Raw genomic sequence first — 13,173 nt, forward strand, 5'->3', positions numbered from 1 at the left:
GTAATGTTAGTATCCCTACCCATTATAAGCAGTGACAAGAAAAATTGGCGCAAACAATTCTAACAGATAATTGGACTATTTAAAGTTTATAAACTAAGTGCTTTCAAAAACAAAAGATATTTAGTGTAATATGATTGAAAGCAGTTACAGAAGTAATTTAAAAAAAGACCTCGCCTATATACGTTGTGAATACGTAGTGAATGAGTGAAGGGGTGTGAATGGAGGTGAATATTGTTTATAATGTGAACCTTGTCCCATTCGTCCCTGTTCAACCCTCGTGTTGTGAGTTGTGGCAACTTTTTTGTACCTGTTTTCTGTACGAGAATATAAGGTGTGTAAAAAAAATGTGTGCAATGATCTCTGTTTTCGTCCAGATCTCAAACAAGGTTAGTGTAGGTTAGTTCTGTACTAGTATTTAGCCACTGTGTATTAGTTTTTGTAACAGCGTATGTATTTACTGTTTAGAATAGACTGTGTTGTGTAGATAGTGTTTATAGTTTTAAATTATTTTCGTGTTAACGAGCCTTTGTTACATTTAGTCGTGTTTTGTAACCTGTTTGTAGTTGTTTCGTTTTATATGTTGCGTGATGAACTTGATCACCTGTAAAGGCATGTATATGTTTACAATATACAGTTTGTGGCTCCGTCCCTGATTTGAACTAGACAGTTGTTGTGAGTGTCTTGCGGTCTACACATCAAGCTAGATCTAGTCTTGCTATTGTGTACAGTCAGTGGCGTAGCGAGGTCGGGTGTCACCCGGTGCGGCACTTAATGATGTCACCCCCCCCCCAGAGGCGTAGCGACCCTTCCCGGGGACAAACTTTCAAATTTTCGATTTGCACCCCCCTCAAACTTTCGATTTGCACCCCCCCTCAACTTTTTCTCCACATATTTTGCTATTTTTGCCTTGGTGTCACCCCCCTAAATGGTGTCACCCGGTGCGGTCCGCACCCCCCGCCCCCCCCCCCCCTCGCTACGCCCCTGTGTACAGTGACTTAGTAGTGTCGTTATGCTTAGGTCAATATGGACACTAAAAAGACCGAGAGAGTGGAAAGAGATCTCTCTCGTGAAGATCATAGAGAGGGAGAGGCAACACGCTCTCTATCTGAAAGATAAAGATGCGTTAATGCAGTTGGAATTGGAGATGTTGAAGTTATAAAAGGAAAGGAAGCCCATTCCAACCTACGATGCGGTGGCTAAGAAAGGATGATTGTTTTGTCCTATATGATGCGTAACACTGGATCACCCGTAAAGGCGGGTCCGAGTTCACATCACATCACATCACACACACATACACATATATATATATATATACATATATATATATACATATATATATATATATATATATATATATATATATATATATATATATATATATATATATATATATATATATATATATATATATATATATGTATATATATACATATATATAACTTTATTATTTTAACTTTATTATTACATTTTTATTTTATTAATGTGTTATTTTTTAACTTAGTATCTTTGCAGTTGTAATTTAGCTTGAATCGAGGTGCGAACTGGTAGTTAAAATTTAGGCTATCCATCACCTGCACCTATTTTATTTTTACAAAAAAAAAAGCACTGAACACACCAATGTTTACACGTTTGAATATGTATATGTATGTTAATTGATTGATCGATAAGGCTTTGACGCCATTAGTTGATGACCTTAAGCGACTAGGGGAACAATCGGGTCTAAGAAGAGAGATTGAGGTAAAAGGCTTAATAAGGGTGGAGTCAGAGGCGTAGCGACCGATCCCGACGCCCGGGGACAAATTTCGATTTGCACCATTCCCCCCCCCCCTCAAACTTTCGATTCGTTTTTCCAACCCATTTTTCCAACATATGTCCTCCCCGCCTCCTCCTCGCTCCGCCTCTGGGTGGAGTGGTCGTAATGGGAAAAAGCGTCGTCTAGTAACTGTTAAATTCAACCCAATAGATACAGCTGGTTTGAAAACGAATGATCGATTGAACTTTAATTAATATTTTACGAGTACATTTTTAATAAACCTTTCTCAAATCTATCTATATATTTCAATTTGGTGTTGCGTATTATACGATGCAAATAAATATCAGTTATTGTAATTCCGAATCAATCTGCATACAATGCAAATAAATCTGAGTTATTGAAATTCCTTATTGTGTACAGTCAGTGGCGTAGCGAGGTCGGGTGTCACCCGGTGCGGCACTTAATGATGTCACCCCCCCCCAGAGGCGTAGCGACCCTTCCCGGGGACAAACTTTCAAATTTTCGATTTGCACCCCCCTCAAACTTTCGATTTGCACCCCCCCTCAACTTTTTCTCTGGATCACCCGTAAAGGCGGGTCCGAGTTCACATCACATCACATCACACACACATACACATATATATATATATATACATATATATATACATATATATATATATATATATATATATATATATATATATATATATATATATATATATATATATATGTATATATATACATATATATGTATATATATACATATATATATATGTATATATATATATATATCAGTTTATTTAAGTTTCAGACAAAATGAATGAGGAAACGTCTCAGCAAATAGTGAAACAAATGTACAAAACGTTGATAGAAAGCTTGACATTGGACACCCGACTGAACATCGAGGCTGTACCGTCCTACGCCATTGAGATCCTCTCAAAGATCAGCCCACGTTCCAGGAAAACGTAAGGGTATCCTATGGCAACGTTAAGTCAGTTGATCGAAATAAGTGTCGCTTAGCACTAAGAAGGTTTTGAGTTCTTGATAGTGTTTAATGTATCAATACGGAGACGGATGAAACTTCGTTGCTTATAACTCTTAAACATGCATTTTTCATAAACATGCATTTTTCATAAATATCCTGAATGTTTTTGTTTTTTTAAAAACTCCAGCTATGACGGTTCAGCTATTTTCATCCCCGATGCCATCGAGGGCGCCCGTGTGTTGGACATTGGCTGTGGAGGTGGAAGTCTGTCTTTTGTTTTGTCCAAGCTCGTTGGTCCAGCTGGATACGTCGTTGGAGTTGATTTTTCTGAAGACTTCGTAATGTGTTGTTTTACGGTGTAACTTTTTTTACACGTACACGCACACGCACACACAAAGCATAGCTACGGCTACGGCTACAGCTACGGCTACGGCTACAGCTACGGCTACGGCTACGGCTACGGCTACGGCTACGGCTACGGCTACGGCTACGGCTACACCCACGGCTACGGCTACGGCTACACCCACACCCACACCTTTTAGTTTTCCGAAAGACCTCTAAAACCAGATTGGTGAAGAAACAAGAGTGTTTATTCTTGAAATACTAGATATTGATTTAATGGTATTTTAGACTTGGTTTTAATTTTTTTTTTATTACACGTTTAGGATTATAAAAATTAGAGGTTAAAGCTATTGGTTCTAAATACAAATTTTCGTATATCAATTCCGATACACATTTTAATGCTAAATAATTTAATGAAGTCCATCTTTCAATCAACCCTGCATAAATAAACGTTTTTTAAAGCTTTTTTAAAATCTAAAATGTGTTTTGGACGGAGTTTCGCACTAGTGCCTACAAAATACCTTCGGATATTCGGCAACTTGGGAAAAAGGCCGACGGGCCATTGACGGGATATTGTATTTACTAAATACGTTATCACATATTGTACACATGTTATTATTAAATTTACAGATCCAACTCTGCCAAGAAGAGACAGCCTACCACATGAAGGAATGGGGCTACAGTAAACCCAACTGTGAGTTTATATGCTCGGATGTCGAGAAGTTACTGGACTTTCAACTTGAGCCCTTTGATGTGATCGTGTAAGTAATTATCGCATGCATTGTTAAACATCACAAATATATTTTTTATGTAAATGTCTTCAATAAACGACATAATGGAGTGTATAATTTTACGAAATTGGTGAAAATGAGTTATAAGCATAAAAATTTGAGGGGGTTGGGGTGGTGTTTGTGAGAATTGAAAATTTTTAAGTAGCATAAGATATGTATTTATTTTGATCTACAGTTCAAATGGACTCATGTGTTTGGTTCACAACAAGGGGAAAGTAATTCAGATTATTTCTCGTTTACTGAAGGTAACTCTAAAAATCTTTTTAAAAAAATGCTATACTATATTGTCTAAAAAATTTACATTTAGCATTATGTTCAATTAAGTTAGTCTCATATACGATGAGTAAAATTGTTTTTATAGGAAGGTGGAGAATTCTACAACAGTGATATCTTCTCTGATACTAAGCAGTGTGAGGAGGTCAAAGCGACTCCACTTTTTTGTTGTAAGTACATCATTATCTATATATATAATTCTCTTCTGGGAGACGCTAGAAAACAAGCTGTAAACGCGCTCCCTACCATCCCCACCCCAACATGGTCTGGTGAGCTGTGGTTCACTCTAAATGTTTACAAACAGATCCGGGTTTAGTGATGACTATTAGGGGCAGATAATTTAGTTTGAAACGATTTTAAACGTAGGGGGAGGTATCTAAGTGGAGTTTACTTTAACGGAGGGGGGGGGGGGCGGGGGGGGGGGGGGGGGGGAGAAAGTTATCGTCCTTAACGAGCTACTTATAGTGTTTTAAAGAAATATTTTCAGTGGCAGCGTTGGTAGTGTCGAATTCACAAATTATGAATAACTGAAAAGTAGAAAAAACAACAACTAAATAGCGGCGTATGATATGCCGCGGGTCGGCTCGTACTACTTAAACATAGCCTGTGCTTTTTTTGTGACGGTACACGCCGGTACGGTGTACCGGCACCTTTTTCAATATGGGGGAAACATTTAATACTTTTCTTGTATTTTAACTTTATTATTACATTTTTATTTTATTAATGTGTTAATTGTTAATTTAGTATCTTTGCAGTTGTAATTTAGCTTGAATCGAGGTGCGAACTGGTAGTTAAAATTTAGGCTATCCATCACCTGCACCTATTTTATTTTTACAAAAACAAAACACTGAACACACCAATGTTTACACGTTTGAATATGTATATGTATGTTAATTGATTGATCGTTAAGGCTTTGACGCCATTAATTGATGACCTTAAAAGCGACTAGGGGAACAATCGGGTCTAAGAAGAGAGATTGAGGTAAAAGGCTTAATAAGGGTGGAGTCAGAGGCGTAGCGACCCATCCCGGCGCCCGGGGACAAATTTCGATTTGCACCATTCCCCCCCCCCCCCCCCCTCAAACTTTCGATTCGTTTTTCCAACCCATTTTTCCAACATATGTCCTCCCCGCCTCCTCCTCGCTCCGCCTCTGGGTGGAGTGGTCGTAATGGGAAAAAGCGTCGTATAGGTAACAATTAAATTCAACCCAATAGATACAGCTGGTTTGAAAACGAATGATCGATTGAACTTTAATTAATATTTTACGAGTACATTTTTAATAAACCTTTCTCAAATCCATCTATATATTTCAATTTGGTGTTGCGTATTATACGATGTAAATAAATATCAGTTATTGTAATTCCGAATCAATCTGCATACAATGCAAATAAATCTGAGTTATTGCAATTCGTTACCAACCTGAATACAATGTAAATAAATCTGTTGTTAAAATTCCTTATCAACCTGCATACAATGTAAATAAATCTGTTGTTAAAACTTCTTATCAACCTGAATACAATGTAAATAAATATGTTGTTAAAATTCCTTATCAACCTGAATACAATGTAAATAAATATGTTGTTAAAATTCCTTATCAACCTGAATACAATGTAAATAAATATGTTGTTAAAATTCCTTATCAACCTGAATACAATGTAAATAAATCTGTTGTTAAAACTCCTTATCAACCTGCACGTTTCTATCCCAGGCTACGGACTCAGTGGTGCCATGGTGTGGTCTGACCTGAAAGAGTTGACAGGCCCATATGGGTTCTCAGACCCTTACCTGTTGTACGCCGCTGACACCTTCCAGTTTGGCACCGAGAAAAACAAGCTGGATCTAAGTGGGTGACGCCCATCTATGTACTTTGGCTAGTTGTTTTTTAGTTCAATTTCCATACGGACAATTGCGTTTATTAACTCGTCATTTCTGGATGGATGGATGAATGAATGAATGGATGGATGGATGTGTGTCCGCAGCTTCAAGTAGTATCTCCTCCTCAACGAAGCAATATCGAGGACTAGTTCCAAAGCAAATATGTTAAGTAAGTTCCGACGATGATTGTGGGCCAAAAAAATTCCCGGAATTCCTTCCTGGATTTCCCGGAAAAGCCAAAAAACCTCGAACAAATGCAGTTTTTGCTCCATATCTCGGCAACCAGACCACTTAGCGACTTGAAACATTTACCAATCGATTCCTGCCATAATTTTTTTTTAAAATTTCTTTAGCAACAACAGTAAAAAGATAACAGTTAATCGGACTTAACTAATATTTATAGTTCTGAATATATTCGCAGGCCTGATAAGGTAATAAATGCGAACATAATATTCAACGTTATTTGTTGTTTAGAGAGATGTTTAGTAGAAACGTTTAATTAATGGGTAAAAAGCTACATATATTTGTTTGTAAATGTAAGCATAATGTAAAAAATACAGGAGGAGTTAGCTACGTGTGTGCTGTATACAGACTCATAAAGCTAGTCCCCGAAAGTACTGGACAAGGAGCCATAGTGTCCTACAATGGGAACTATGAAAAAAGCCAGGACTTTTTAAAATGGGATGTTGATACGATATTCAAGGTATTTTCATTAAATCATCACTTCCTTATCGAATTGCCTAACATTTTAAAGCTTGAAATATTTTGAATCAATTGAATTAACGATGCTACAAAAAACAAAACAAACAAAAAAACACACAAATACTGCAATTCTCTCTATCAATGTAACAAAATATTATTTTTCCAGAAAGATGTCCCTATAAAGATTGATGGATATTTTGCAAGCCTCTTGGCTAAAACCAAATTCGCAAGATTTTTTACTTTTGAAAAATATGAAGGGCAGCTTATTTCAAAGAGGGTAAACAAGGAATTTAAAAAAAAACATATTCTTTTGAACCTATATTTATGACATTTAGTTTAAAAATTAATACAATATCATATTATACACAAAAGGTATACATTTTGAATCAAGAATATACATTCACTTTAAATGTTATTTTCAGAACCAGAATCCATTCTCCTATTTAAAAGAATTGCGTGAAAGTGGATCAGCCTATCCAAAACCAATTTTTCCTATGGTAAGTGTAATTGCAATTGTAGGCTATATAGGGAAGAATGATTGGATAACAATATGCGTGGCTGTAAAATTGCAATTATGATTTAATGATTGTAGTAATTAAATTAGATGTAGTAGAAATGTAAACACAATTTCAAAAACTCACCCTTTTCAATGTTTTTATAATACAATCACATGTGCTCTATTTTATATCATCTATATTGTATTAAAGTTTGTGACTGATTTTTTTTTCAGGATGAAGAACACAATAAATATTATGAAGATGCAATTAAAAGCGTGATTTGAGAAAACTTGATGTTATGAAATTTCCTTCAAGTTTCGTAGTTAATATTTCCTGATCTTTCTTCTTTATATGGGAGACGACTCGAAATTAATGTGAATTTTATATTTTCTTAATTTAGCCTATCTTTCAATTTATTTAAATACATATTAACCATAATGCATTTACTGTTTTTAGTTTTAATATAACACAATGTTTTGATGTTCTTCTACGCAAAATGTACGAGATAAAATTATACTTAAATATCACTTCACATCATTTTCGATTTTATTTTTGTTGAATAAAAACAATTATAATCGTGCGAATCTGAATTCAATTTACTTTCCAAAAGTTATTAGTATAAAACAAATAAGTAGGTTGTTTCAGTGGCGTAGCGAGGTCGGGTGTCACCCCCCTAAATGGTGTCACCCGGTGCGGTCCGCACCCCCGCCCCCCCCCTTCGCTACGCCCCTGGGTTGTTTTACATTGGACTATGGCTCATACTTTTCCAAAATATCTTTTAAAAATAAGGATAAAATGTATCAAACAGACTTGTCTCCTTGCCTACTGTTGTTAATGTTATTGAATAAATTAAAATTAAATTGAAATTGTCCCAGTGTATTGTTGATGTCCTGTAGCCTGGCTTTGACAAGACTACAACATATGCGGAGTGGATGTAGCTGCTCTTTAGGCTTACCTCATGATCTATAATTTAGTGCAGGGGTCTCCAAACTACGGCCCGCGGGCCGGAATCGGCCCGCGATGTCCTCTCATCCGGCCCGCGGAGATCTTTTTGTCCATGGAAAAAACGTTCGTTGGTGATTGCTAAGGAACTTTGCCCAGAAAAATCAAAGACATGCCTGGAAGAAACTGGCCCCCGAAATGAATTTTTATAGTTAATGCGGCCCTCGGACTGAAAAGTTTGGAGACCCCTGGTCTAACGTATTTGCGTGTAACTTAAGTCTAATTTATTCACAGTCCTAAGTATTTGTATATAACTTAAGTCTAATTTAGTGTTGATTCTCAAATGTGTTCGTAAGAAAAAGAATTTAGTCTAGATTCTCAAGTATTTGTATATTTCAAGTTATTAACCAACAGATTTGCTACGAACATTTCTGTAGCGAATGTTCCCATTTCCAAGACTAGCCAGGTACCAATTAGAGCTGAATATTTAAATGAACCAATTTATATTTACTAACGTTAGGGAAAGTAAAGACGACTGGGTGTAGAACTGGGCATACTACTGACCACACTATCCCTTCATATGCCGAGGTAAAATAAAACAGGTGAACTCTACTTCACTAGCTCCTTAAAACCATGAAGTTTGGAAGGGAAACTTTACTTTTTAGACGTCGTATCCATTTTTTCAAGGTTTACCGTGAAGGACCAGTTTGTAGGCGGGCGGTGACTCACCATGTCCATCCAGCCACGAGGGCTAATTTTTAAATTGTCGTCTGCGTGGCATAATGTGGTCAAATTACAGCACGCGATGTGGCTAATTCAGCGTCCACACGACTTGTTAGTGTGGGGAAAAAAAATCAAAAATTTAAATTATTCAAAATTAAACGGTCGATTAAACGAAAAAAATTATTCACGCTGGAAGAAAATCTGTTAATTCTGTTTTCAAAATTTATCTTGGCGATTTTAAACACGCTATTATTAATTGGCAAGAAAGACGTTAGTTTGAAACATTACGTATTTGTTGGGTTGTAATGTGTTATGTGATAAGTTAATTAGACACACAAAAAGAAAAGCAATAATTTTGTTCAGCAGTTAATGAAAACGTTTTAAAATAAATTGGTTTGCGAGGGGTTTCAAAAAGAAATATTTAATCGTTTTAGAAGGTTTTAATTTAAAAAAAAATGAAAAAGAAATTTCGCGTCGTATAGGCCGGTTTAGATCACGTGATGGACTTTTTTTTAAGGTTTCATTTTTATCGCCCTTGACCTCTGAGTCACGTGGTGTAGTCCGCCATGCTGGTCACGTGAGATAACATTGCCAGGCGCTGGGGTTGTGTTTGCCTGCAGGGGCAGTAATTACAGTTTTCTCGACTTCAGTCCGTCGATGGCTTCGTTCTGACATAAAAGTTTTCTTAACGGGCAACTATCGGGTTGGGGGTGAAAGGGTGGGAGGGGGGGGGGGTGAAAGGGTGGGAGGGAGGGGGGAGGGTAAAAGGAACAGCCAATTTGTTGTTTCGTTTTAACCTTTTTGTAAAAGTTCAACTGTTTTGCTTGTGACCTTTGTGGGAGATAGCGAACAAAACAAAAAAACGACGGAAATCGTTGAGACAAAGTTCTACCTGAGGAAATAGTTGCAGAGTTTCAAGGAGACATTGTAGTGATGGTGCTTGACTCATTACACTGTAATAAAACATCGTTTTTTATTCGTCTGAGTAGAAATGTTGTTGGGATCAATTTGAAAGTAGCTGTGGTTGTTGTTCGTGTGATGCTGTAAGGGGAGATAATTGATGATGGCTGCGGGGGGGGGGGGGGGGGGGTGGGGGGGGCAGAGGGGCTGGGGAGGGTGTATGAATATCTGTAATTCTAGTATCGCTGGCAGGGGTTCTCAAGTATCTGTTGTGTTGTGTGATATGCCATTTCTCTTCTGTCACCTGACATGTCATTTCTGGTGTGTCATTCGACGTGTAATTTCTATTGTGTCATCTAACTTGTCATTTCTGGTGTGTCATTCGACGTGTAATTTCTATTGTGTCATCTAACTTGTCATTTCTGGTGTGTCATTCGACGTGTAATTTCTATTGTGTCATCTAACTTGTCATTTCTGGTGTGTCATTCGACGTGTAATTTCTATTGTGTCATCTAACATGTCATTTCTGGTGTGTCATTTGATATGTCCTTCCTGTTGTGTTATATGACGTCATTTATGTCGTGTCATCTACCAAGGCATTTCTGATGTTATCTAACTTGTCTTTTTTGCTGTGTCATTTGAACTCCCTCCCTAAAACCCTCTCTGTCTACCTAAAACCCTCTCTGTTTCCCTAAAACCCTCTCTGTTTCCCTAAAAGTCTCTCCTTAAAGCCCTCTCTGTCTCCCTAAAGCCCTCCCTAAAACCCTCTCCCTAAAACCCTCTCTGTTTCCCTAAAACCCTCTCTGTTTCCCTAAAAGTCTCTCCCTAAAACCCTCTCTGTCTCTCTAAAAATCTTTAAAAGTATGACCAATCCAAACATAAGGCAAAGATAAGAAAATGTTTAAAAAGGAAATTCTTTTGTACACAATCATGATCTGTGATGCTGATTTGGACTCGTGGTCAAGATGTTCTTTGTATTCGTTATTTTGGTGGTCCAGACGTCCTTTGTGTTGGTTATTTTGGTGGTCAAGTCGTCTTTGTATTGGTTATTTTGGTGGTCAAGACGTCTTTGTGTTGGTTATTTTGGTGGTCAAGACGTCTTTGTATTCGTTATTTTGGTGCTCAAGATGTCCTTTGTATTGGTTATTTTGGTGGTCAAGACGTCTTTGTATTCGTTATTTTGGTGGTCAAGATGTCCTTTGTATTGGTTATTTACAGTCATATTGTTGTAAGATGTATGTTTGCTTCTAATAGATTTATGTGATGTGTGAAATTGATTGTATTTGTTATTACAGTCATACAGTTGTAAGTTGTTTCTTTGCTTCTAATGGAATGTAAATGTAGGCTGTGGCTTTAAATTAATTCAGATGTCATTTAACATTTTAACGATGAAAATAATTTTCTTTGTGTGTGGAAGTCACAGGCGAGTGCTCAAAGTTTGTTGGGAAATTGTTACTTTTTATTTTTAAAATGTTTTAAACAAACTTAAAAAAAATCGGTTCTGGTAAAAAAAAAAAAAAAAAAATTCCCCGTTTTTGAAACAATTTATTTGTTTTCCATGGCCAATTAAACTTCAGAAGAAAATTAAAACAAGCCGTAATAAATTGTTTAAAAAAAATAAATCCCAACATGTTAGTTAAAAGGGAGCGGCGTGGCCTAGTGGTAGTGCGATTGACTGCTAGCCCGATTATCTCGAGCTCGAATCCGGGTTGAAGTCAGAAGAACGTATCTGAGTCCACTCAGCTCTGATGGGTACCTATCTCACGTTATTGAAAGTAAAGATGGCTGTGAAAAATGCTAACCGAACAATATACCGAGGTTAAAAAAACATGAACTCTACTTCATCTGCCCAATGGATCGCTAGGTCTAAAAAGAAATCTTTACATTATGTTAATAAAAGCGTCGTGGGTTCAAGAAATCGCTTCAAATTACTTTTAATAGTACAACATTTTATAATAATCCGCCATTTCTAACATGGGAAGTAACCAATAAAATAGCAATTCAATGACCGATTGTGGGCCTTTGTCTTTCTGTGCAATTTTTTCCTCGTACACTTTCTTTCCTTTTTTTTTTCTTTTTGTCTTAAAAAAAAGCTCGTTTGAGAAAAAAATTAGTCATCGCGAAAGCGAAGTTGCGCTACAGCTTCTGTTGATTGCGATAAAAAAAAAATGAATTAAATTCCTTTTTCGCAATTTCTATTACATTGTACATTGGTTCGTTTAATGAGTTAAAAGCCTTGTATAATTTTTTGATCAATTTAATCTAACAAGCGAACATATTTGAGATTGTATGAGGTAAGATACATTTAAATGGTTAAGAATTATTATTTTGATGATAGTTAAAGTCCCGCACTTTATCATCTAGATACAGGTAAGTATTCCCATATTTTATTTTCTAGTTTTTGTGAGTACTTCCTTTTTTTTTTTACATGGTCCTGGGTAGTTTTAACTCTACCACTCACTCACTCACCCTACGCTCCGTACCTTTCTCCCCCCCCCCCCCCACCCCCCCTGCAGACTAACGGTTTCTCATCTGCCCCGTGTGCAGTTGTACCGTGACCCCGCCCCTAGGGGAGGGGCGTCATCACACTGACAGCTGGGGTCAACACCTGTTGGGGGGGTAGACTAGTTGGGAGAGGAGTTGTAGCCCTTGACTGCGGTACTGGAGGGTAGAGTTGTGGGGGAGAAAGTTGTGGGCCTTGGTTGTGCTGGTACTAATAGACAGAGTTGTGGGCCTTGGTTGTGCTGGTACTAATAGACAGAGTTGTGGGCCTTGGTTGTGCTGGTACTAATAGACAGAGTTGTGGGCCTTGGTTGTGCTGGTACTAATAGACAGAGTTGTGGGCCTTGGTTGTGCTGGTACTAATAGACAGAGTTGTGGGCCTTGGTTGTGCTGGTACTAATAGACAGAGTTGTGGGCCCTGGTTGTGGTGGTACTAGTAGACAGAGTTAAGGGCCTTGGTTGTGCTGGTACTAATAGACAGAGTTGTCGGCCTTGGTTGTGCTGGTGCTAATAGACAGAGTTGTGGGCCTTGGTTGTGCTGGTACTAATAGACAGAGTTGTGGGCCTTGGTTGTGCTGGTACTAATAGACAGAGTTGTGGGCCTTGGTTGTGCTGGTACTAATAGACAGAGTTGTGGGCCTTGGTTGTGCTGGTACTGATGGATAGAGTTGTGGGCCTTGGTTGTGCTGGTACTAATAGACAGAGTGTTGTGGGTCCTGATTATAGTGCTAATAATGGACAGAGTTAAGGGCCCTGGTTGTGCTGGTACTAATAGACAGAGTTAAGGGCCCTGATTGTGGTGGTAATTATAAACAGAGTTGTGGGCCCTCGGATTTTGACTTAAACTAGATATATGATAAAAAGAAAGCAAAGAATCGAACTCAAAAGT

The 13,173-nt window shown here is 37.6% G+C and overlaps 1 protein-coding gene across 2 annotated transcripts; it reads left to right on the top strand.

Moving 5' to 3' along the window:
* Positions 1–325: 325 nt before the first annotated feature.
* Positions 326–7,781, top strand: LOC131930181 (arsenite methyltransferase-like). 2 transcript variants are annotated; one of them, XM_059286598.1, is made up of 11 exons: positions 326–386; positions 2,558–2,717; positions 2,925–3,075; positions 3,710–3,840; positions 4,046–4,115; positions 4,232–4,313; positions 5,852–5,986; positions 6,579–6,721; positions 6,887–6,997; positions 7,143–7,217; positions 7,451–7,781. In XM_059286598.1, the coding sequence occupies exons 2-11, from the start codon at positions 2,569–2,571 to the stop codon at positions 7,499–7,501; spliced, it is 1,098 nt and encodes a 365-aa protein (XP_059142581.1). In that variant the 5' UTR covers positions 326–386; positions 2,558–2,568; the 3' UTR covers positions 7,502–7,781. The 2 variants fall into 2 exon arrangements, with proteins under 2 accessions (XP_059142581.1, XP_059142582.1); XM_059286599.1 differs by lacking the exon at positions 326–386 and adding an exon at positions 435–446.
* The last annotated feature ends 5,392 nt before the right edge of the window (positions 7,782–13,173 follow it).

Source organism: Physella acuta, unplaced genomic scaffold, assembly GCF_028476545.2.
Source record: "Physella acuta isolate Inbredline_101_S28 unplaced genomic scaffold, ASM2847654v3 ptg001732l, whole genome shotgun sequence".
Classification (NCBI taxonomy): Eukaryota; Metazoa; Mollusca; class Gastropoda; family Physidae; genus Physella; species Physella acuta.